The sequence below is a fragment of the Bufo bufo genome, chromosome 1, assembly GCF_905171765.1.
Source record: "Bufo bufo chromosome 1, aBufBuf1.1, whole genome shotgun sequence".
Taxonomy (NCBI): Eukaryota; Metazoa; Chordata; class Amphibia; order Anura; family Bufonidae; genus Bufo; species Bufo bufo.
The window spans coordinates 398,408,027-398,434,346 of NC_053389.1; the positions used below are offsets into that span (position 1 = coordinate 398,408,027).

The 26,320-nt window shown below is 44.8% G+C and overlaps 1 protein-coding gene across 3 annotated transcripts in view; it reads right to left on the reverse strand.

Annotated features, from left to right (window-relative positions):
• Positions 1-26,320, reverse strand: part of NR3C1 (nuclear receptor subfamily 3 group C member 1) — a 199,968-nt gene that overhangs the window by 170,967 nt on the left and 2,681 nt on the right. For all 3 annotated transcript variants that reach the window (XM_040406053.1, XM_040406041.1, XM_040406046.1), the window contains exon 2: positions 24,743-25,924. In XM_040406053.1, coding sequence (XP_040261987.1) covers positions 24,743-25,911 — 1,169 coding nt within the window. In that variant the 5' untranslated portion in view covers positions 25,912-25,924. The remainder of the gene's footprint in view (positions 1-24,742; positions 25,925-26,320) is intronic.

A 26,320-nucleotide genomic window follows, 5' to 3' on the forward strand; every position in this document is an offset into this window, starting at 1 on the left:
CCGATAATCTGTGAACTTTCAGGCCGATAGTTTATACCGATATTCTGTGAATTTTCATTTAAAAAAAATAAAATAAAAATTCCTACACAAATCTGCTGAAAATAATTATGTTTATTGTTAACGTGTATTTTTTTTTTTGTAAATCTTTCTTTTTCATTTATAATTAATATTTTGATGTTTTGTTTTTTTTTTGTTTGTTTTTTTTACTATTAGCCTCCTTAGGGACTAGAACCCTTGTCCTATTCACCCTGATAGATCTCTATCAGGGTGAATAGGACTTCACACTGTCTCTGCTGCTCTGTGCACACAGCAGTAAGGGAGCCGACTATGGCAGCCAGGGCTTCAATAGCGTCCTGGCTGCCATGGTAACCGATTGGAGCCCCAGGCTTACACTGTGGGGCTCCGATCGGAACTGCCACTGAGGAGGAGGGCAGAACTGCCACCAATGATTAATACTGGGGGGCTTGGGTGGAGGGGCGCACTGCACTACTAATGATTAATACTGGATTTGGGGGGGGCGCACTGCACCACCAATGATTAATACTGGGGTTTGGGGGGGCACACTGCGCTACACCAATGATTAATACTGGGGTTGGGGGGGGCGCACTGCGCCACCAATGATTAATACTGGGTTGGGGGGTGCACTGCACTACTAATGATTAATACTGGGTTTGGGGGGGCGCACTGCACCACCAATGATTAATACTGGGGTTTGGGGGGGGCAGACTGCGCCACCAATGATTAATACTGGGGTTGGGGGGGGGGCGCACTGCGCCACCAATGATTAATACTGGGGTTGGGCGCACACTCCACAACCAATGAAGATAACTCTCTCATTAATTCATATGCAGGAGGCGGGAGCTGGATGCAGAATCACATAGCCGGCTCCCGACCTCTATGAGCGGTAGCTGCGATCCGCGGCAGTTAACCCCTCATTGGTGGCGCATTGGCCACAGCCCATCCCCTCCTCTTGTCCTCCCTCCTCTCATTGGTGGCAGCGGGAGACACTGCTTCCTTCTCCCTTGTGCTGCTGAGGGAATACGGAGAGCGCTGACAGCAGCGCGATCCGTGTTCCCGATACGTTATCAGTATATCGGCAAAATAGATGCCGATACCGATAACGTTCAAAAGCCTGAATATCGGCCGATAATATCGGTAAAACCGATAATCGGTCGATCTCTAATTTTTAATAGTCTCAATAGTGAGGTTGAATTGTTTGCGTTTGACAACTAAAAGGGTCACATATGTGTATACCCAGACAACTGACATGAATTTGCATAACTCCACCCATAAACCCGGCTAGGACTTATATAGAGGAGCAATAATGGGAGAATGGTATCCCTGAGAAAAAGAAGCGATACTTCTCGAAACGTGTTGGGTTTTTCCCATTTCAGCTTTCGTAGCTCTGCTTAGGTGACGTCACCCCACTCCATACCGGAGCACGAGCATCAAACAGGAGGCGTGCTGCCGGCCAGGGTATGCTTCCATCTGAAAGGAAAACTGCCTCTAAAGGACTCCGGTATTGAGCTAAGCCATTAAAGCTTATACCACAGCTGGACTATCAAAGGAACAGACCCCAGGAGAAACGAAGGTAGGAGTGATTTATATAAAAAACCAACTGCACTATTCATATAGGGGAATATCGGATGTGCTGGAATTTCAACAGAAGCCAATTAAGAGACTGTTTATATTTGATAGTTTGCGCAGAAACAATACCTTTTTTTTTTATAATTTATAGCTCCTCCCACCCAGCAAGTTACATAGACACTCCCCTATCACTGCACCTAATGCCCAGCTAAATTATAGCTCCTCCCACCCAGCCAGTTACACAGACACTGCCCCTAACATCACCCATCTAGTTTATAGCTCCTCCCACCCAGCCAGTTACACAGACACTCCGCTATCACTGCCCCTAACACAGCGGTTCTCAATCTAGGGGTCGTGACCCCTTTGGGGGTCGATCGGCCCTTTCCGGGGGGACGCCTGAGGCTTCCTATTGTGGGTCCAGGCCCGTCGCTAACAGACAGGCAAAACAAGCAATTGCTTGGGGCCCCGAGCTGGCCTGGGGCCAAGCAGAGCCGGTGCTTGTTTTGCGGCTGAGTAACTCAGAAGATCCGATGGTATATTCTAACCCCCAGGCGTTCCCATGGTGACGGGGACGCTTGCCTGGGGGTTAGAATATACCATCGGATCTGAGTTTTACAAGCTCAGTGAGATCGTAAAAACTCAAATCTGATGGTATATTCTAACCCCCCAGGCGTTCCCATGGTGACAGGGACGCTTGCCTGGGGGTTAGAATATACAGGGCCACGCCGCTCACAGCAGTATATTTATAAACTAATCAGTAACTACTTTAACTTTAATCATTGCTCATTGCTGAGCTCTTTACTTGATTGATGATTAGAATTTATTTGGATATGGGATATCTTACTTTGTCTTAGCTCCGGTAATAGCAGGCAGTGCGGGGGGCGGCGCTCACTCACTGACGTCACGCGCCTGCTCCTCCCACTAGGCGGCGCAGGCGCGTGACGTCAGTGAGTGAGCGCCTCCCCCCGCACTGCCTGCTATTACCGGAGCTAAGACAAAGTAAGATATCCCATATCCAAATAAATTAGAATCCAAGTAAAGAGCTCAGCAATGAGCAATGATTAAAGGGCTTCTGTCACCCCACAAAAGTCATTATTTTTTTTTGGATAGTTACATTCCTTATAGCGCGATATAGGAGAATATAATCTTGTCACTTACTTTCATGCGGCCGTTTCTTTAGAAAACGAAGTTTTATAATATGTAAATCCGGTCTCTACCAGCAAGTAGGGCGGCTACTTGCTGGTAGCCGCAGCAGAAAACCGCCCCCTCGCCGTGTTGATTGACAGGGCCAGCCGGGATCTCCTCCTCCGGCCGGCCCTGTCAGTATTTCAAAAATCGCGCGCCTCTGTTCATTCGGCGCAGGCGCTCTGAGATGAGGAGGCTCGTCTCCTCAGAACTCCCTCAGTGCGCCTGCGCCGATGACATCACCGAAAGAGAAGACGTCATCGGCGCAGGCGCACTGAGGGAGTTCTGAGGAGACGAGCCTCCTCATCTCAGAGCGCCTGCGCCGAATGAACAGAGGCGCGCGATTTTTGAAATACTGACAGGGCCAGCCGGAGGAGGAGATGCCGGCTGGCCCTGTCAATCAACACGGCGAGGGAGCGGTTTTCTGCAGCAGCTACCAGCAAGTAACCGCCCTACTTGCTGGTAGAGACCGGATTTACATATTATAAAACTTCGTTTTCTAAAGAAACGGCCACATGAAAGTAAGTGACAAGATTATATTCTCCTATATCGCGCTATAAGGAATGTAACTATCCAAAAAAAAAAAAAATGACTTTTGTGGGGTGACAGAAGCCCTTTAAAGTTAAAGTAGTTACTGATTAGTTTATAAATATACTGCTGTGAGCGTCGGGGAGGGAGATCTGTGGATGGCACTGTAGGGGGATCTGTGGATGGCAGTGCCATCCACAAATCCGCCTACAGTGCCATCCACAGATCGCCCCTCCCCTAAACAGTGCCATCCACAGATCTCCCCCCTAAACAGTGCCATCCACAGATCCCCCCTAAACAGCGCCATCCACAGATCCCCCCTCCCCTAAACAGTGCCATCATGGCACTGATTAGGGGAGGGGGGATCTGTGGATGGCACTGTTTAGGGGGGATCTGTGGATGGCACTGTTTAGGGGGGATCTGTGGATGGCACTGTTTAGGGGGGATCTGTGGATGGCACTGTTTAGGGGGGATCTGTGGATGGCACTGTTTAGGGGGGATCTGTGGATGGCACTGTTTAGGGGAGGGGGATCTGTGGATGGCACTGTTTAGGGGAGGGGGATCTGTGGATGGCACTGTTTAGGGGAGGGAGATCTGTGGATGGCACTGTTTAGGGGGGGATCTGTGGATGGCACTGTTTAGGGGGGATCTCTGGATGGCACTGTTAAGGGGAGGGGGGATCTGTGGATGGCACTGTTTAGGGGAGGAGGGATCTGTGGATGGCACTGTTAAGGGGGAAGATCTGTGGATGGCACTGTTTAGGGGAGGGGGATCTGTGGATGGCACTGTTTAGGGGAGGGGGATCTGTGGATGGCACTGTTTAGGGGGGATCTGTGGATGGCACTGTTTAGGGAGGGATCTGTGGATGGCACTGTTTAGGGAGGGATCTGTGGATGTCTTTGTGATTAATTACTCTGCTTTAATTATGTTCAATTTGTAGCAATAAAAATACATCCTGCATATCAGATATTTACATTACAATTCATAACAGTAGCAAAATTAGTTAGACGTAGCAAGGAAAAAAATGTAATGGTTGGGGGTCACCACAACATGAGGAACTGTATTAAGGGGTCACGGCTTTAGAAAGGTTGAGAACCACTGCCCTAACATCACCCATTTAGTTTATAGCTCCTCCCACCCAGTTACACAGACACTCCCCTATCACTGTCCCTAACATCACCCACCAAGTTTATAGCTCCTCCCACCCAGCCAGTTACACAGACACTCTGCTATCACTGCCCCTAACATCACCCATCTAGTTTATAGCTCCTCCCACCCACCTACCCAGTTACAGACACTCCCCTATCACTGCCCCTAACATCACCCATCTAGTTTATAGCTCCTCCCACCCAGTCAGTTACACAGACACTCCCCTATCACTGCCCCTAACATCATCCATCTAGTTTATAGCTCCTCCCACCCACCTACCCAGTTACACAGACACTCTGCTATCACTGCCCCTAACATCATCCATCTAGTTTATAGCTCCTCCCACCCACCTACCCAGTTACACAGACACTCTGCTATCACTGCCCCTAACATCATCCATCTAGTTTATAGCTCCTCCCACCCAGTCAGTTACACAGACACTCTGCTATCACTGCCCCTAACATCATCCATCTAGTTTATAGCTCCTCCCACCCAGTCAGTTACACAGACACTCCCCTATCACTGCCCCTAACATCACCCATCTAGTTTATAGCTCCTCCCACCCAGTCAGTTACACAGACACTCCCCTATCACTGCCCCTAACATCACCCACTTAGTTTATAGCTCCTCCCAGTCAGTTACACAGACACTCCCCTATCACTGCCCCTAACATCATCCATCTAGTTTATAGCTCCTCCCACCCACCTACCCAGTTACACAGACACTCTGTTATCACTGCCCCTAACATCATCCATCTAGTTTATAGCTCCTCCCACCCACCTACCCAGTTACACAGACACTCTGCTATCACTGCCCCTAACATCATCCATCTAGTTTATAGCTCCTCCCACCCACCTACCCAGTTACACAGACACTCTGCTATCACTGCCCCTAACATCATCCATCTAGTTTATAGCTCCTCCCACCCACCCAGTTACACAGACACTCTGCTATCACTGCCCCTAACATCATCCATCTAGTTTATAGCTCCTCCCACCCACCTACCCAGTTACACAGACACTCTGCTATCACTGCCCCCAACATCATCCATCTAGTTTATAGCTCCTCCCACCCACCTACCCAGTTACAGACACTCCCCTATCACTGCCCCTAACATCATCCATCTAGTTTATAGCTCCTCCCACCCACCTACCCAGTTACACAGACACTCTGCTATCACTGCCCCTAACATCATCCATCTAGTTTATAGCTCCTCCCACCCACCTACCCAGTTACACAGACACTCTGCTATCACTGCCCCTAACATCATCCATCTAGTTTATAGCTCCTCCCACCCAGTTACACAGACACTCCCCTATCACTGCCCCTAACATCATCCATCTAGTTTATAGCTCCTCCCACCCAGTCAGTTACACAGACACTCTGCAATCACTGCCCCTAACATCATCCATCTAGTTTATAGCTCCTCCCACCCAGTTACACAGACACTCCCCTATCACTGCCCCTAACATCACCCATCTAGTTTATAGCTCCTCCCACCCACCTACCCAGTTACACAGACACTCTGCTATCACTGCCCCTAACATCATCCATCTAGTTTATAGCTCCTCCCACCCACCTACCCAGTTACACAGACACTCTGCTATCACTGCCCCTAACATCATCCATCTAGTTTATAGCTCCTCCCACCCAGCCAGTTACACAGACACTCTGCTATCACTGCCCCTAACATCATCCATCTAGTTTATAGCTCCTCCCACCCACCTACCCAGTTACACAGACACTCTGCTATCACTGCCCCTAACATCATCCATCTAGTTTATAGCTCCTCCCACCCACCTACCCAGTTACACAGACACTCTGCTATCACTGCCCCTAACATCATCCATCTAGTTTATAGCTCCTCCCACCCACCTACCCAGTTACACAGACACTCTGCTATCACTGCCCCTAACATCATCCATCTAGTTTATAGCTCCTCCCACCCACCTACCCAGTTACAGACACTCCCCTATCACTGCCTCTAACATCATCCATCTAGTTTATAGCTCCTCCCACCCACCTACCCAGTTACACAGACACTCTGCTATCACTGCCCCTAACATCACCCATCTAGTTTATAGCTCCTCCCACCCACCTACCCAGTTACACAGACACTCCCCTATCACTGCCCCTAACATCATCCATCTAGTTTATAGCTCCTCCCACCCACCCAGTTACACACACTCTGCTATCACTGCCCCTAACATCATCCATCTAGTTTATAGCTCCTCCCACCCACCTACCCAGTTACACAGACACTCTGCTATCACTGCCCCTAACATCATCCATCTAGTTTATAGCTCCTCCCACCCAGTCAGTTACACAGACACTCTGCTATCACTGCCCCTAACATCATCCATCTAGTTTATAGCTCCTCCCACCCAGTTACACAGACACTCCCCTATCACTGCCCCTAACATCACCCATCTAGTTTATAGCTCCTCCCACCCACCTACCCAGTTACACAGACACTCTGCTATCACTGCCCCTAACATCATCCATCTAGTTTATAGCTCCTCCCACCCAGCCAGTTACACAGACACTGCCCCTAACATCACCCATCTAGTTGATAGCTCCTCCCACCCAGCCAGTTACACAGACACTCCCCTATCACTGCCCCTGTTGCTGCTTTGACACGCCCATGCACATAACATCACAGGAAATAATGAAGAGCTATACAGACATGGTCATGTGACCTCAGCCTAGAAAGGAAGGAAGAAGCAATAAAAAGTAAAAGAAACACACTACAAAATTGCAAGTACCTTCATAAATGATTATTTTAAAAGGAAGTTGATGTAAACTGGAAACCCCCTTTAATGATTTTTTTTTAAGTCTTAACTTGAGACTGAAATGTTAAACTGTCCACGGTGTAGACAAGGCTATGTAAAACATTTGCTGTGAGAGCAGAAGCATAGCCCCTGAGTAAGATATGCCTGTCTCATATATTTCTATTTAATTCTATTTATGCTGCCGACATCATGTGGACTAGTAAGAAAACCAAAGGTGTTCACATAAACTGCATCCAGTCTTGATAAAGGAGTTAGGAAAGAACACAGAAAACTGGTGCACAGGAGAAGCGGAGTAGTCACACGTAGCAACTAATCAGGTCGAAAGCTCCTCAGAAGATGGAGGACCACAGAGAGGAAATGGGCAGAACATGTCACTGTACTGTTACTAATGCAACTATGCAGATGCATGAACACAATAGTTGGCCGAGAACAGCCTGCCGATTTGCTCTACCGCTCGTCAAGTCGGTGCAGCTTAAATGAAATCTTTCACATGGATTATCACTAATAAAGTCAAACCATTGCCATGTAGACCATAACACCTCCTTCCCTGATGTACCTTCCAGTCGGTGTTTCTTGTTTTCTATCTTGCGGAAATCATCTTTATGCAAATTAGGCAGTAAGGTGCCCAGAGGGATGTTATTTTCTTTCAATGGTGCCCAGGAACGCCCCCATCCAGTGCCCAGGCTCACCACTCCTGGGCTAAGACTCTACGCCCCCATCAGTGCCATTGCCGCCACCCCACCCCCCAGCTACGTCACTGACGAGAGGTAACACTGCCCACACTTGCCTCATATCACCTTCCTATACGTTAAAGCTGGCCATACACACTATACTGCATGTCCACAGCCATCTCTCCCGACCCTCCGCTGATCATGCATATGCAGTGAATGGGGAGAAGGCTGCTGACAGACATCTCTGCCAACAGCTTATCTCCCCCAAGAATAAATGATTGGACAGTTGAAACCCAACATGTTTGATCCTCATCTCCTCCCACATCACCTGCCGGGGAGACAAGCATACACATTAGATGGTTGGCCAAACGCATCTGGCCAGCCTAACCCATTCTACACCTAGGGATTCTGTGAGAAACTGCTTTAAGGAAGTAGGGCCATATCCATGAATAATCATGTTAAATCTAAGTGAACAAATCAAGATAATACATCCTCTGTTCCGCATGAGGAAAAATCTTTCTTGGCATTGAACACCGTCAAACCAGTTTTAATTTCTCCTAATTAACATGTCTGAAACATGGTGGCGTGCGAAGCTCACTATTTCCTTTAGAAACACGTGCAGGGACCACACCCTGGATTAGTATTTTCTTGATTCTTACAGTAGGTCAAGGGCAAAGGCTTTCTTCCATGATGAAGATGATAACAGTTGTAGCTATAAGACAATAAAAATAACTCAACTATGTCCCCAACCTGCCCCCCCCCAACAAAAAATAAATAAATAAGGAAATTACAAGTAATGTTCTAACACAATGAGATGAATATAATGGCCATTCAAGTGTCCCCCCCACTCCGCATGAAATGGTTAATGTCTGGTATATAGGGCACAAAGAGGAGAAATAGTTATGTGACCTGTACACGCTGTTCTATCCATCCATAATAGGTTCAAATCAGATACATTTTATTTCACTAACTAGTGTACAGATAGTAGCTCAAGAAGAAGGACGTCCTTAATCCTAGTTATTTTACACCGACAGTAACCTCAGCTGGTCCTCTCCTACAGAAGAAAATCTGAAATCATACAAGACATCGAGGGTCTCCAGCTGGTGGCTTCCCAACTGCTGAGCTAACACAAGTTGTTTGTCAGGGTACGCTGAGGGTTGTAGTATCACTGGTTGAGGACCACCGTGCTTATGCTGATCGCAGCAGGCAGGAACTTGTCAGGGCCAGGTTAAATGCCTGCCCTGTCAATCATGTAGCAGGTGGGCATTTCTTCACCAGTGGGGACAACCTTCCACAAGTGAAGAAGCCCTGCTGATGAGATGAGATGAGTACATCTTTCAGAATCGATTCGCTCATCTGTGCACTCACGCTTCATATGTGTTTTTCTGAATTTATGAGTCTTCAAATGTGTTTAAAAAAAAAAGAAAACACATCCCCATCGTATCATGTCCTTACTGCGAGGACCCCTCTCTATGATCCAGAGCAGCATCTCCTAAGCAGAGGCTCCTGCTTTCCATGTATTATTACACATGGACGATAACTCACCAGAATGAGCAGCCAATGTCTGGGAGAAAACCCTACAGGCCCTGGCTGATACTATGGAGTGCCATAGACATTAGATTGCTGGCAGATACAGCTAAAATTGGCAGGATCTTCAGTTCAGCAATAGTGCTCCAAGCTTTTGAGTCCACAACACTTTATGGCAGACTCCTCCAGTCTGCAAGACTACAGAAAATACAGAAAACAATGTAAGAGATACGTTTCGTAAGCATGAAGAATAATAGTACAATCACACAAATGAATAAAAATGACTGTTTTTAACGCCACATACCACGCACTCACAAGGAAGATACTAAGTTAAGAGGAAATGTTCTCCAGCACATAAGTCATCTCGACTTCAGTTTGAAGTTGGTTGCAGTTAGGTTAAGATGTCAATGTTTTCTAATGCCTGGACCTCCACTTTTGGCCTTTTAGTCCAGAGGGGAATATTGTAATGGGCACAACAGCAATATTTCATTTAATGCTCCACTGATGTGAGCTAGTGACTTGAGAAAGGGTGAAAGCAATATAAAGTAGAACAGCTATAAAACGTGACTGAGCATCACTCAAAACTAAGAATACTTGAAAAGTACTGTAGTACTGTAACTGCAATCCAGCCATGGAGCATTTGAGGACATAGGCTCTAGAAAATACACATTCCATGCCTGCAGAGGAACTGATAAATTTTAGGTGTGTTTCCAAGCCTTGTAAAACACTCATTCCCACCACACATCTGTCTCATGAGAGGCTACAGGTCTCAGAATATAAAAAAAAACCTATACTAATTACTAAACTTTAGCCTTCCATATATTTCAGCGTTCATGGATTTCCCTCTGTCAAGTAGAACTATACATTCTGATTCTTTATAACATGGTCCATGATCAGAGGTCGCAATAACGCCTATACAAGCGTCATAGACACCTGTTCAGGCCATTTTACTCCCTGGAAAAAGTCTAAGGCATACCAATACGCTTTAGACTTTTCCCTGCCATTCATCAGTGCAGTGAGCGCTGTGAACAGCAAGGGCAGCGCATCGATGCAGCGGCTGCTGCCTGAAACAACCAATCATAAAGCTCCTTACAGTGAGGAGCTTTGTTATTGGTCAGTTTGAGCCGGCTGCCAGAACTTATGGCACACCGCTCTGAAGTGAGGAAGGAGGCGTGCGGTCGTCACTGGCAGGGTAAGTGGCCTTGCTGTGTAGTGAAATGTAGTGAGGGTCCCAGATCTGAGCGCCTTATTTTTCCTTGTCCAGCCTCACATGCTGTATGAGCCTGATCCCTATAAACACATATGTGAATCTATACGGCCGGCAGCACGTTGATTGTCGTGTCACGTGTAAACGTTTCAGTTTCCCACGCTTATCTGTAGTACAGCTCCTATAGTGCAGGCAGCGTGAGGAGTACCGCTGTTACCCATAGCAACCGGAGACTGCCTGTTCTGTAATTAGAGGAAGCAGCCACAGTCTGTTCATAAGTCATAACCCTGTCAGCCACATTACCCCCAGAACAGTGCCAGACATGTTACCCCCAGAACAGAGCCAGTCATATTAACTAGGGATCGACCGATTATCGGTTTTACCGATATTATCGGCCGATATTCAGGATTTTGAACGTTATCGGTATCGGCATCTATTTTGCCGATATGCTGATAGCGTATCGGGAACACGGATCGCGCTGCTCTCAGCGCTCTCTGTGTTCCCTCCGCAGCACAGGGGAGAAGGAAGCAGTGTCTCCCTCCCCCTGTGATGCTGCTGCCGCTGCCGCCAATGAGGGGATAGAAGACAAGAGAACGGGAGGGGCTGTGGCCGCTGCGCCACCAATGAAGATGAGTCTTTCATTAATTCATATACAGGAGGCGGGAGCTGGCTGCAGAATCACATAGCCGACTACCGACCTCTATGACAAGTAGCTGCGATCTGCGGTAGTTAACCCCTCAGGTGCCGCAGATCGCAGCTACCACTCATAGAGGTCGGGAGCCGGCTATGTGATTCTGCAGCCAGCTCCCGCCTCCTGTATATGAATGATTGAGAGACTTATCTTCATTGGTGGCCCAGTGCGCCCCCCCCCCCCCCAAGCCCCCCAGTATTAATCATTGGTGGCGCAGTGCGCCCCTAACCCCCATCCGAATCCCAATAGTAAAAACATTGGTGGCGCAGTGCGCTCTCCCCTCCTCCTCCGATCAGAGCCCCAGCAGTGTAATCCTGGAGCTCCAATCGGTTACCATGGCAGCCAGGGCGCTATTGAAGCCCTGGCTGCCATGTTCAGCTCCATGCTGCTGTGTGCACAAAGCACAGAGCAGCAGGGACAGTGTGAGCTCCTATTCACCCTGATAGAGATCTATCAGGGTGAATGGGACAAGGGTTCTAGTCCCTAAGGGGGCTAAAAGTTAGTAAAAAAAAACACAAAAATATTAAAGTATAAATGAAAAACATTTACAAAAAAAAAAAAATATACACATTAACAATAAACATATTAATTTTCAGCAGATTTGTGTAGGAATTTTATTTTTTTCTCAAAAATGAAAATTCCCAGAATATCGGTATAAATTATCGGCTATCGGCCTGAAAGTTCACAAATTATCGGTATCGGCCATAAAAAATCAATATCGGTCGATCCCTAATATTAACCCCAGAATAGTGCCAGCCACAGCAATGACCTTTCTACCACTGCTACCAGTAAAGTCAGGGCGTATCAAGTAACCATGGGGCAGCACATTACCGTCTCCAAGGTATGCACTTTTGAACTAAGTTTTCCCAGTTATAGTCTGATTACTTCGAGCCATACTTTCGATAAGTTTTTTCTGTTTACAAACATATCTGCTTGATGCACAGCATAAGGCCTATTGCACACGACCGTATGGCTTTTTCAGTGTTTTGCAGTCCGTTTTTCACGGATCCGTTGTTCCGTTTTTTGCTTCCGTTGTGTTTGAGTTTCTGTTCCGTTTTTCCGTTCTGTTTTTCTGTATTGCATATACAGTATACAGTAATTACATAGATAAAATTGGGCTGGGCATAACATTTTCAATAGATGGTTCAGCAAAAAACGGAACGGAAACGGAAGACATACGGATGCATTTCCGTATGTGTTCCGTTTTTTTTGCCGACCCATTGACTTGAATGGAGCCACGGACCGTGATTTGCGGGCAATAATAGGACATGTTTTATGTTAAAACGGAACGGAAAAACGGAAACGGAATGCATACGGAGTACATTCCGTTTTTTGGGCGGAACCATTGAAATGAATGGTTCCGTATACGGAACCCAAAAAACGGCCAGTAAACGGGGAAAAAAAACAGCCGTGTGCAGGAGGCCTAAATGAGATCTCAACAGCCCCTGACTAAGCAAAGGTGATGTAATAATAATAGCAGGGTTATGTGCACAGTGATGTCACAGTGCAGGGATAGTACACCCAGTGATGTAATAATGCAGGGTAATGTACACAGTCATGTAGCACTGTTGAGGTGGCAGTGGTCTTATGTTTAGTATATGATGTCGGCTAAATTTAAAATAGTCTAAATTTGCTATTTATGCACGGAAGACAGTTCTAGAGTACTACTAATGGTTTTCATGTGTAAATAGCAACCCCCTAATGTTATGTAGGCCTTCGTATTAACTATTTGAATTACTGTAACTTTCACACTCCTCATCAGCTAAAAATACTCCTCAAAAATGGTAAGAGGAGTATTTTTACTCTTCCAGAAAAAATGTAGCGCGACCTCTGTCCATGATGTACCGTAACTACACAGAGAATAGAGCTGGACCAACTCTGGGACTAGGATGATTAGCGGCAAGCAATAATATAATAACCAGTTATTCGTCTAACAGTAGTCATAATAGGGCAAATATAAATTTTTTCAACCATGATATCTAACAGGAAGAGAGAAGGCACACGCGCACTGAGCTCCGATCAGGCAGGGGTGCCAGGTGTCAGACCCCCGCCAATCTGATATTGATGACCTACCCTGAGGATAGCTCATCAATATTAAAAGCCTGGGAAACCCCTTTAACACGTTTGAATTGACCACATCAAAAACTACAATGATGAAAGGTTTTCATCCTGTCAATTCACACCTGAGGAAGTGTGCAGTCCGCACATAACACGCTGTATGTATTGTCTAGTTTAACCACACAAACATATTTTCTTTCCGCGTCAGTTCCGTTTTTTTGCAGACCGTATGTGGAACCATTCATTTCAATGGGTCCGCAAAAAAAACGGAAGGTACTCCGTGTGCATTCCGTTTCCGTATGTCCGTTCTGCAAAAGAATAGAAAATGTCCTTTTATTGTCTGCACGCCAGCTTTCAAACAAGACTATGAAAATGGTCTTGTTTGAAAGCTGGCATTCCAATACCAGAATGACAGCAATAGGTTCAGTACAGGGGAAGATATCACTGATAGAAATCGTGATGCTGTGAATGTAGCTGAAAGTGAAAGTAAAAGCAGGTTTTATCTGCGATTATTCCTGACTCGATTTCTAACAGTGATTTCTCCTCTGTTGCTTGGACTTTTTTGGTCTTGTATGAAAGCATGGGATGTCAGCTTTCAAACAAGACCAGTTTCATAAGTGCTGCAAAGTATGGATGTGGGGGGCACTCAATATCTATGGCTGGATGAGTGCAGTCAATAGACGTGAAGAAGTGTGTTCTGAGGTTAGAGGCACTTCGAGGTATAAATACAACTGGATACAATTATCCTACTATAAAGGAGATTTATTTGATATTTGCAAGGAGCGCATAACAATTGTATGAATATAAAAGGGGTTAAAAACTTGAATAAAAAGTTGAAAAAAATAAAAAATCTGGTTAAAAAAAAGAGTTAAGAAATAATGAAAAAATATGAAAAAATAAATGAAAGAAAAGTCAAATGGATAGAGTCCAATAAAAGTTATTCTACAAAGTAGTAGAGTTTCCATTAGAAATAGTTATTTTGTAGGCAGTACATTTTACAGAAATGTCTTTCTGTTGATAGATAGGAATGCTGGGCTTTGTGGTACTACTCACACACTAGCCCGTTGGCAGCGGTAATAGTGTTTGCTGATAGCTGGATTTGTAGGATCCTCCTATCTCAATGAGTATCATGTTTGTAGCTGTTATTATTCAGGAGATTGCAGCATCTAAAGCAGCCCTCCCCCTCCAGTTAGTTACTTTTGCCCGAGTCCAGCTTAGGCAGTGGGAAAACAGTTAGGTGGTTAAAGGGGTTGTCCGGGTTAAAAGCTGCCTTTGCCCTGCGCAATTCAGCGGAAGGTAAAGGAGAGCATCGGAGCATAAACTCTCCGATGCTCTTGTCAGGAGGGCTGCCTGGGTGAAATTCTGGGTATGTCCAGGTTCAGAGCTGAACCCGGACAACCCCTTTAACCACCTAACTGTTTTGCCTGAGTCCAGCTTGGGCAGTAGGAAAAGTACTGCACTTTACCTATCGGCTATTTGGAGTCAGTCCATGGGCAGATCTATATTGCTCTGCTTGATCTGATATCTACCCTGAGGATGGATCATCAATGTCAAAATCCTAGACAACGGTTATATGTTTTCAAAAATAAAGCGCTTAATTCTAAAATATGGTACAAAGGGACTATGAAATTGTGAAAATTTTAAGTTTTTCTACATTACACTGTTCTTTGTACACTGGGGCACAGTCATGCTAGAACAGAAAATGACGATTCTCGCCATTTTTCCCAGATCTCTGTGCCGCAGATGTGAAAGTAGCCTAAGATGACTATACAGCACTTAATATAGATTGTTTGCCAAGTCTTTTGTGTTGTCCACATGTAGGTCATGTCCATAAAATGGCTGCTGATGGAGAGTCATGTCACCAAGAAAAAAATAAAATAACTCCAGACACATCACTCAGCCCCCTCCATTCAAATACACTGCACCTGCCATCTATACTTGCACTTTAGGAAGTTTATTACAAGTGTAGTGTTATGTATGTTGGAAGTACCATACGTAAATTTTAAATTACATTACAAATCCCACTGTTATAAACATCTCCAATGTAGCCAGACATTTTATACAAGTTCACGCCCGCAGGACAAAGGGTTTTTGTGCCTTTGCGGTGGAAAAGGTCTTTGCACCATTGCGGGGTGGTGACCACCGCAAAAAAAATCCTCCTCCGTGAGGCAATCAATCAATAATTTGTAACAAATGTAAGAAAATGTGTTTCCAAGCTGGTTATATGGGCCATTGAAAGGTTAGTTACTATATGTTTTATAAGGCATGTTGCTGTTCACACTGTGCGGTTTATTTTAGCCAGATTATTGAAGCCCGAATGTGGAGACAGCCGTTGTCTCAGGGATCTAATGGTAGGCAAGGTGGAAAAACCTGAGCTCAGTGTGAAAGGCACCTGCAATTTGATGATGTGTGTATAGGTAACAGGTGATATCATGATGGAGTGACCAATGGAGTAGTTTTTCCCTCCCCTCGGTTTTTGAGAGGAAGGATTAGTGCACATTTAAATTTAGCTCTCCATCGTGATACTTTGTTACGATTAAGGACGTAATGTCTGAAACGCGTTAACGATCACTGTATACGATGTGAATGTGTCTGCTGTTATATATATATTACTACAATAAAAAGGAGAAGTTTTAGAGGACATTTATTCTATTCTGAAGCAGTTTCTTCATTTTTTGCACTGCCGTACCTGGGACTCACCCAAGGCATCAGAAGTCGGGAGTATCTAAGACCGGACAGGTGAGCTGGAAAAGTATGTATGAAATACAAGTGTAGTGTGTATGAAGGAAAGAGGCTGAGTGTTGTGTCCGGTCACATGACCCTCCATCAGCGGCCATCTTATGGACAGGACCTCTATGCAGACAGAACAGAAGATTTGCCCAAGGGGTGAAGGCTTATGAAATAAGGCAAACATCTCAGAATATCACCCATATAGTCATCTTACCAACCCATTGGAGTGGGCAACCCCTTTAACCAAACCCAGACTCATCCATCAGACTGCCTGATTTGTCCACAAAGCACGTTTCCAAAGGCGCCATGCTTTACACCACCACATATGACGCTTGGCTTTGTGAGGTATGGTTTGAAACAGTTGCTCGGTCATGGAAAACCATGCCATGAAGCTCCTGGTACAAGAGGTTGTGCATCGCTACTATAATGATGACTTATCCTAAGGATAGATCAATATCAGAACAGCAGGGGTCCGACTCCAGGGACTCCCACCGATCAGCTGTTTCTAGAGGCCACGACGCTCATTCGAGCGCTGCAGCCTCTTCACTATTTAAATAGTGGAGGTGCAGTGTAACTAGAACTACATGTCCCATTCAAGTGAATCTAGACGGCATGCAATTAAACAGTGAAGAGGCTGCAGCAGTCAAACAGCTGATCAGTGGGGTTCCCAGATCCCTGACGATCTAATATTACCTATCCCGAGGACAGGTCATCAGTATGCTAATGTCACAGACGTTCCTACGACAGGTGGCAGGAGATCGTGAGACTGGCAAAACGTGGTTTGATCGGACATGTTTTCCATTTGGATAAAATGACGTCTGTGTTTCTGGTGCTTGCCACACCTTTTTTCCCCAGGTGTGGCTATTCTGGTCATTTAACCTTCTCTATTTATTGTTGTTTCTCCCACTATGCTATGCGGTTTATAGCTTCTGTTTGAGTTGTGGATAGCTGGTGTGTGGATCTTGGCTGAGTTCCTGGTGCTGCCATAGCCACTTGAAGTTAAGTGTTTTCTTTCCCTTTTGTATTTTGTTTGGGTTATTTAGTGTGTTGCATTTCCCTATAATTTGTATTAAGGTCTGAGGGAGACTCCCGTTCGTCCATCCTTTTGGAGGAACAGGTTGCCTCAGTCCTGACATTAGTACCAGGGTCCTATAGGGTGAGTTAGGACACTAGGTATTCCGGTGTATAAACTCACCTACCTCTGGGGTCTGTTCATACTGGTAGTTAGTCAGGACTTTGATTAGGGTTTTACTAGGAGGTGTCCATCTCCTTTTCCTAGTTTCCAGGTCTTATTCCCTCACCCCTTTCCCTCCTATGTTCGGTTTGGTGTTTCACTACCATACCCGAACATGACAGCTAGTGCTGCACAGCCCCTTTAACGCCGGAGGAAGTTTGGAACCTGGCGACCCCGCTGTGTAACTTTACATGGTCTGCCACTTACACTCATAGTTGATGGAGGGAAGAAATTTCATGAACTGACTTATTACAACGTAATGGACTGGACAACTCCATTTTACAAATGCATGTGGTTCACGGGAGTGCACCTGGCATAGACATGCTACTGATTTGTAGTAAAACGAATATCTCAAAGTAAGAGAAGGCAAAGCAAGTAAATCTACATAACAGTCTGAACAGCATCATACAATATTTTACATACGCAGAACCCAGTCAATATGAAGCAGCCATCAAACAATACGTGACTAACAGTTCAGCAGAGGTAATTTTGTAGAACCCGGGGAACTTAGACAAATTTTTCTCTCACTGGGCAGCTACTCTGCCCTACATTATAAAAAAAAGTTGGCAAGATCATCAACAACGCTGACCAGCAGTGGGTTTTCCATGAAGAGCAAGAGCTTCTCCGTAACTAATTTGCTCATGTGTCTGCAGTCATAAATCATTAGGCTGATATATATTTGGGAACAAGAAGCCTGGATTATTTTACTGTAAACACACGACAAGTGGGCGACCACATGATGTGGTGAGCACAAGGCCGGTGCCCGCATATTGCAGACCCACAATATGGGCACAGCTGGGCAACCGCCATGTGCATGAGGCCTTTGAAGAAATAAATAGTTTCTTATGCTACGATCTAGACTTGTAACATAAGAAAACCACAACAGAGAACATATATTTGTTGAGCTACACAAACTAGGGCAACCAGTCCCTCCACATTTTATAATTAATGTTTTGCCATTATTGATATGACAACATATTTAGCGAGGGATCATGTTGTAATAAAACAAACAACTGCAATGATGTGATGCTCATTCTAAAAGTCTTTTTTTTATTTATCTTTTATGGACTACACCTATTCTGCACCATTTTTGATTATATATCAAGTAGTCAAACCAAGAACCCTTAAAACTAGGGGACCAGGACCTGTACAATAACATAAAATCACCTCCCTTCTTCTAAAAGTAATGTGATATATGCACTTTATAATTGGCTCAGACACAATGTCAATGAGGGGGAAGAGGAATCATGGGAAATGCAGTCCTTTACATTGATAATCCCACCTACAGGAAGCTGTAGCAGCATCAAAACAAAGGTGCGTCACCAAACAGCTGGGAAAGAGAATGAACATAAAACACAGCTACTTCTGAGCTTCAGTGGCATCATCAGGCAACCTTTCAGACACACGTAGCTATTTTTCTGCATTATTATAAGCTCCTGAACACTCTTTTATGCCAAGCCAAAAATAGAAAAGCTCACCCAAGGTCAAATAATTTAGAGGATTTTCAAAATCGGGAAATTACGGGAAGACATGGGAGTCATCCTTTCATTACACCCTAGAATTACAAATCAGCCAATCACATTGTGACATGTGTAATACCATAGACCTATATATCTCCAGAGCAAGGCGTCTGGAAGTAATCACGGTAACTTTCAGGCAGGAAAACAAAGGAATTATTTTGTCTAAATACATGAACAGTGTATATACAGACTGTTTATCCTGTATTATACTGTATATAATAATGATGTCCAATTTAATAAGGTTTAATTCATCTTACCAGTCTTATCAGTTTCAAGAACAATCGTTCATTAATACACCTACCAGTAATTGTCCTGAATCGCTGCTCAATGAAAACCTACTAGATCACCTTCCTTTACCTAATGGCTTCACAAGGTTGGAGGATTGAGATACTCACAGCATAACTCCATAACAAGCTTAAAGGATTATTCTGATGGGACTACCACCAATCACGAGAATGGGGGGCCTCGTACATAGTCTCCGGCAGCTAACCTGAAATGAGCGGCCGCTCAATTCATTTCTATAGGAGTTCCCTAGGTAGCTGAGCAGTGTACTGGGACCCCTTCCTTGAGATCGGTGGAGGTCCTACTGCTGGTCTGATAGTTATCCACTATCCTTATTCCTTAACTAACCGGAATCCCCCTTTAACTCATGGATCCTTATCCAAGACTAACCAACGAATACGTTATCCAAGACTGTCCAGAATATCAGGATCTTCGAAGTATGGACTGATAATTCTTAACACAGGCAACTCCTTGAGCTGATCTGCACATCTCCCTTTCTCCTTCTAACCCAACTTTGGTGCTCTATTTGTATGGTCCCTGCTATGGACTCAAAGTCCTCTGGTAATCTGTTTTGTATCTTTCATGCCTATTCTCAATACACCATTCGGCTGACTACAACTGGAACCAAGACTGCTCATTACAAGTGACCTCCTTTTGTGGATGATGCACCCATGATATCATCTACATGTCTTTCCTTATTCTGAGTCCATACATTGTTAGGCCATTGGTCATATTTGTTGTTTTATGTGAATTCTTATTCACTAAATGAGCGACAATTCAATAAAAACTCAGGCAGTCCCTATAAATAATGTAAAATAACCAAAAGGACACCCATATTCTCCCCTGCTGAGTCATCCAGCTACCACTCTGCCTGCGGTGGGACCCGCACCTATAAGACAATGGGGGCATAACCTATTGATATGCCTCCATTGTCTGAGATGAGACAACCCCCTTTAAGGATTTCCCCACAATAATCATGTGACATCTAGGTCAAATGAGTTAGCTAACTGGCCTGCACATACACAGGAGAGATTAATCAAAACTGGTGTAAGGGAAAACTGGCTTAGTTGCCAATAGCAACCAAAGTCCACCTTTAATTTTTCAGAGGTTCTTTGGAAAATGAAAGATGGAATCTGGTTGGTATGAGCAACAAAACCAGTTTTCCTTTACACCAGTTTGGATGAAGCTCCCCCCCCCCACTGGTTTGCAACATACAAGATGGTGGTACGTTATCAGTGGCTCCAGGATACGCTGTTCGCTCTGAGCAGGAAGAACTACAAGTCTTCCAACCAAGAGGTCACCGCAGTAAATAATACAGCAACGACACTGAAACTAACCAACAAAGCTCTAAAATACAATTTACCAGCTTGGGCTGTATCTCTGACAACCTCTAAGTATTACACAGGAAAATATAATTGTTGACAGCAAGAACAAACCAATGCAGTAAAAAAAAAAAAAAAAACTCCACTACTTAAAGTTCAGGATTCTGGAAAAGTTGAACAACTCGTCATTGACTTTACAAGACATGCAGCAGAACGTATGTCCATCTTATTATAACAATCTAGCCCCCTGATATCACTAGGCTATGTGATCAGAAGATGGTTCACTGCCACTGCCACAAGTCTCAGCAACGTGACACTTTACTGCAGCCCCACCTATCCAAAACTGATAGAATCAGGGTATCCACCGCTCAGTGCCTCAGGGGCCTGTGGCAATAATTTGTTAGACCAACCTATAAGAGAAACTCTAATTGGGTGTACAAGATACACTGGGGTCTAGTATAATATACAGGCACCAACCCAAGAGAAAAAAAACAATAACCCTATGGAAAATGAAAGAACACACATATAAAATATATATGTCGTTTATTAAGACCAAATATAGTAAATATAATATAACACAAAGGCACAGGGTAAGGGGGATGGGATGCCCCGTGTAACGGGACCGTGAACCCCCACCCTCACATATACCCGACTAACAGGGAAGAAGTGTCATAAAACACAAAGTGTAAAACCGCATGTAGATGGGAGAACTGTAGATTCGCACACATGTAAAGGGTCGATAAGGTCATACATAACAAACTTGCCCACCACTGGTAACATAGGTGGCCATCACGTGAAACGGACAGCCAAATCACATCACTAAATACAGGTGGAGCAAGAGTGGCATGTGCAAACACAAACACTACAATAACATACTAGCCATGTATGAAGCAAGACATAAGTTACCCATGATATGCGGGAACACAGGGTGTATGACCAGAGCTGCACCTCGACGCGCGTTTCGCCAAGAAAGGCTTCGTCGACGAGTTACAAGTGGTGGGCAAGTTTGTTATGTATGACCTTATCGACCCTTTACATGTGTGCGAATCTACAGTTCTCCCATCTACATGCGGTTTTACACTTTGTGTTTTATGACACTTCTTCCCTGTTAGTCCGGTATATGTGAGGGTGGGGGTTCACGGTCACGTTACACGGGGCATACCATCCCCCTTACCCTGTGCCTTCGTGTTATATTATATTTACTATATTTGGTCTTAATAAACGACATAAATATTTTATATGTGTGTTCTTTCATTTTCCATGGGGTTATTGGTTTTTTCTCTTTGGTTGGTGCCTGTGGCAATAATGACAGATAGATATTTGTGGCCTTCAGATGATGTGCTCAGCTCAGAGGTCTTCCTACAGGCAGCAGAATGAATTTCTCTGGAACTCTGCTGCATTTTGGGCGATGTATCAGAAATGATAGTACAACGTGTAAGCACTTCATACAGGGCTCACTTTCACATCTGGAAACCCCCGAAGTGCCTGTGTCCAGCTCTATATTGGGGTCAGTATCTGTTGGAAGTAACAATCATACTAGGCTGGGTCCAGCCAGTTGCTTAGTGCCGGATCTGGACACAACTGATAACACTTTTGAGGAGCGGTCCAAAGTGCATAGAGCCGACCAGGAGAATGCTACGATCTTCTGTCTGGCACTGAAGGCAACGTGTCGTATGCCCGAGATGATCCCACAGAGAACCACTGTTTTCTGTATCCTGCTGGGAGGAAACTACAATGGCTGGTCCTATATATGAAACCTATTTCCTGATCTCACATATACAAACTAGGGTCAATTATAAGAAACCGATAGTCCTAAGAGGAAGCCAATACTGCTAGGCATCAGTGCTTACCAATATCCAAGATCTAGACATCTAAAATAAAGTATATTTTCTCAAGGTACCCATCAGCACGTGAAGTAAGGCACACTGCCATCCATTTCATTACTGTATTAGGCTAGCTAGATTGGAGAAGACTAGGATGCTTATCGCATCTGCTCCACTGACCGCCCCTACATACAGGCAATGATTATTAGTAGTAGATGGAAAGCAATAATCTGAATAATGTATGGGCAATTATTAGGTCAAACAGATTAAAACACTAAGGCAGCAATTAAATATGTATGTGCTTATTGCCAGTGTCTGATTCATAAGCATATATGAAGGAAATATTTGAAGCCGAGCGTCACCACCACCGTTTAGCCTGGTGTGAGGCTCACACATCACTGAGAAACGTAATACTTCCTTTTTCACTTACTAACTTGGACTGAAATGAAACCCTGACTTAGACTGTTGTCTCGGAACGCGTTACATCACAGGAGGTCCACATTCACTTCAGATACACACGTTCTGAACGCTAGGGTGTAGGCACTAACAGCCAATCATCAGTTTCTAATTGACTCTTTATAGAGTACAGATTTCAATGCACAGCACCACCTAGCTCAACATTTGTTTTATTGTTTCAATGCTTCAGAAATGAAAAATGAAGTAACCTTTCATATAGTATTGATTAACAATCTGCTGTGTTTTGGAGTCTACAGTTCCTATGTAGAAATACGGGGAAGATTTATCAAAACTGGTGTAAAGGAAAACTGGCTTAGGCTACTTTCACACTGGCGTTTTGGGCGGATCCGTCATGGATCTAAAAAAACGGATCCGTTACAATAAGACAACCACATGCATCCGTCTTGAACAGATGCGTTTGTATTATCTGTAACATAGCCAAGACGGATCCGTCATGAACTCCACTGAAAGTCAATGGAGGACGGTCTGTTTTCTATTGTGCCAGATTGTTCAGAGAAAACGGATCCGTCCCCATTGACTTACATTGTGTGTCAGGACGGATCTGTTTGGCTCAGTTTCGTCAGACGGACACCAAAACGATGCAAGCAGTGTTTTGGTGTCCGCCTCCAAAGCGGAATGGTGACGCAACGGAGGCAAACTGATGCGTTCTGAGCGGATCCGTTTCCATTCAGAATGCATTAGGGCAAAACTGATCCGTTTTGGACCGCTTGTAAGAGCCCTGAACGTATCTCAGAAATGAAAAGCCAAAACGCTAGTGTGAAAGTAGCCTTAGTTGTCCATAGCAACCAATCAGATTCCACCTTTCATTTTTCAGAGGAGCTGATTGGTTGCTATGGACAACTAAACCAGCATTGATAAATGTCCCCCCCTGTGTGTCTCCATGGAAACAGACTACTATCAAACTGTGTAGTCTGATTTCTCAGTCCTACCTTCTGGAAATAACTAAATGAATGTTGGTGAGAAGTAGGGGGCGGTTAATCTGACTGCCGCTTATACTGCACTGGGTTCGTAGTTTGTTACACTGTAGACACATAGGTCTACATATGAGCTTTAGTACCGATCAGTGGAACAAGTTGAATTAAGATTATTTGCGACATGGGTCCATTTTTCCTGCTGAACCATAGTGCCCAGCAGATGTCATGCTCTTCCAAGCTCCTTGAAAGATCACTTTGAGATACCAGGGTGTGCACTGTACCCACAGTTTAGAAAGACAAATGGTAAAGCACAGGATCTGTAGAAAGTAGGGCACGTTCTATTTTCGTCCATTCATGCCACTAGGGATTCCCGAGTGCACCACGCTACAGATAAGTCTACAGAATTATGATTTACTCTCTCGTGTATTTCCCATGATTGCACTTCAGCCCATAATAAGCGTATTACCTTAAACGTAAAGACACAACGCAGACCTATGTCAACATAGTGGTGTCTACCAGAGAGGCGTGCTCCAACATTTCTGATGCTTCGTATACATGAACACAGACCACTGTACAGGACAAGACATGAAATCACTTGTAATAGAGAGCGCAAAGCCTTAAGAACGTAGCCCTGTCTGGATAAATATAACAAAGGTTGATCCTTTGCAAAGTGCAGTGTCAACGTACAAAATCTATTCTGCCAAACACTCATAAAAGAAGCAGCCGGGGAAAACAAACAGCTCGCTGCGCTTTTTATATGCAATCTCCCCTGTGTAATATTAACCAATTCTGAAATTAAACCAAGCGACAACATCAATTTGTTCCTCAGCGCATAACACTGGAAGTTTACCAGGTAACAAGTCGACTTGGGAACTTTAACCCAAGCACTGCTTGGAGGCACCATAGAGCGGAGAATAAATCCCATGTAGCAAACAGGTGTCACCGCTATCTGGTGGCTTTATCTAACCCCACTTAAGTACAACACGTATCTGGAAATAGACTGAATGGCTATGGGTCACTGTGACCAGCAAATGCAAGAACTTACCTTGGGTAGCCGTTTGAAAAGGCAGACCGGCCGGGATAATTTATACTCCCTGGGGTACTGTCATCCCCAGTCCCATGGCACCTATTCCAAGAATCTGAAATGGTGGACAGAGGTGTGCCCAGAGCAAAAACAGGCTTCTGATCCTGCTGTTTCTGAGAGATGGAGGAAGTGTTCAAGTCATAGTGGTACATTTGTCCCCCTGATGTGCTGACGCCGTGTACAGAAATTGCTGATGTTTTGTTACCGAATAGGCCAGATCCAGAGAAATGGGCACCACAATAAACAGGGCTAAACTTTTCCTGCTTTATCACCCCTGGGGTACACAGCTCTATAAAGTCTTCTTTTTCAGTCTTCACTTGAGACAACTGGATTTCAGGGTTGGGCAGTAGTAAGTCCTCTGCTTTGGGTGTAAAATCCTGCATAAAGAGAGGTTTGCTGTCCTCATTTACTATACCAGACCTCAAAAGAAATTCATCATCAGTGGTCAAAGGAGAAAGCAAGCCAGCTGCGTCATCTTCAAAGATAGGGTCCAATGCCCATGGACTGCCCTTACTATCCCTGGGCGAATCTGGGGGCAGGTCTAGATCTTGTAAAAGGTCAAAGGTGCTTTGGTCTTTGGAATACAACTTGGCAACGCTGCTCCCAATGCTGCCCCCCTGACCCTGTGCAGAAGGACTTGCTTGGGTAGACATGTCACATTTGTTGCCTCCTTTATCTCCAAGGCCTTCTGGCACTCTCTCTGTTGCAGGTGGCTTTGCCTGAAGACTGGCAATGCTCTCTTCCAAAAGTCTGAAATCTGTTTCTGCTGCAGGGACTCCGAGTGGAGCTTGCTGAGTATAACCAAGTTCGTTGCCCATTACTTTTGTGTCTGGCTCCCCCATGTAGAGTCCCATTGAGAGTGAGACTGCCTTGGAAAGGTCTGGCTGAGGGACATTGGCCAGACCATTGGCCGGGTCCACAGTTGGAGCCAGTTGCTGCTGCTGAGGCGGTGGCTGTCTTGTGTCTGGCAGTGCAGCAGGTGGAATTGCACAAGATGTGGAGATGTTCACACAGGCTCCACCTCTGTAGTTTGTAAATAAGTCAATCACGTTCCCCGTCTTGTCACTGTAATGTGCGCTCTTCACAGCCTGAGCTCCATTGGGTGGCTTTAACAGATCTTTGGGATCCATCGAGTACCGATGCCTGGGAGGTGACAGGGAACAAAAGAAAGCCGAATTTGCAAAAAATAGGAAATACAGAAACATTCAAGAAATGACTGGAGCTAGCGCTCCTCTGTTTAACCCTTAGCTGCCCTGAAAGTGTGCTACACATGAGAGGCTTTACTAGGATTTTTCTAACCACTCCATTTTAATAAAACATTCACAGATAATGTGGAAAGGAGACAAGTCATGTCATCAGTGCTAGCCAGATGCAGCACGCAGCGCCATGCTCACAGCAGTATCATTACGCTCTCATAGAGATACATTAATTACATACAGTCTCTTCCTCCTGGCTCTCGGCCCTTGATTCAAACAATGGAGCTTTTATGGAACAGAATATACATGAACACAAGACTGGGACACAAACATACATTGTGCC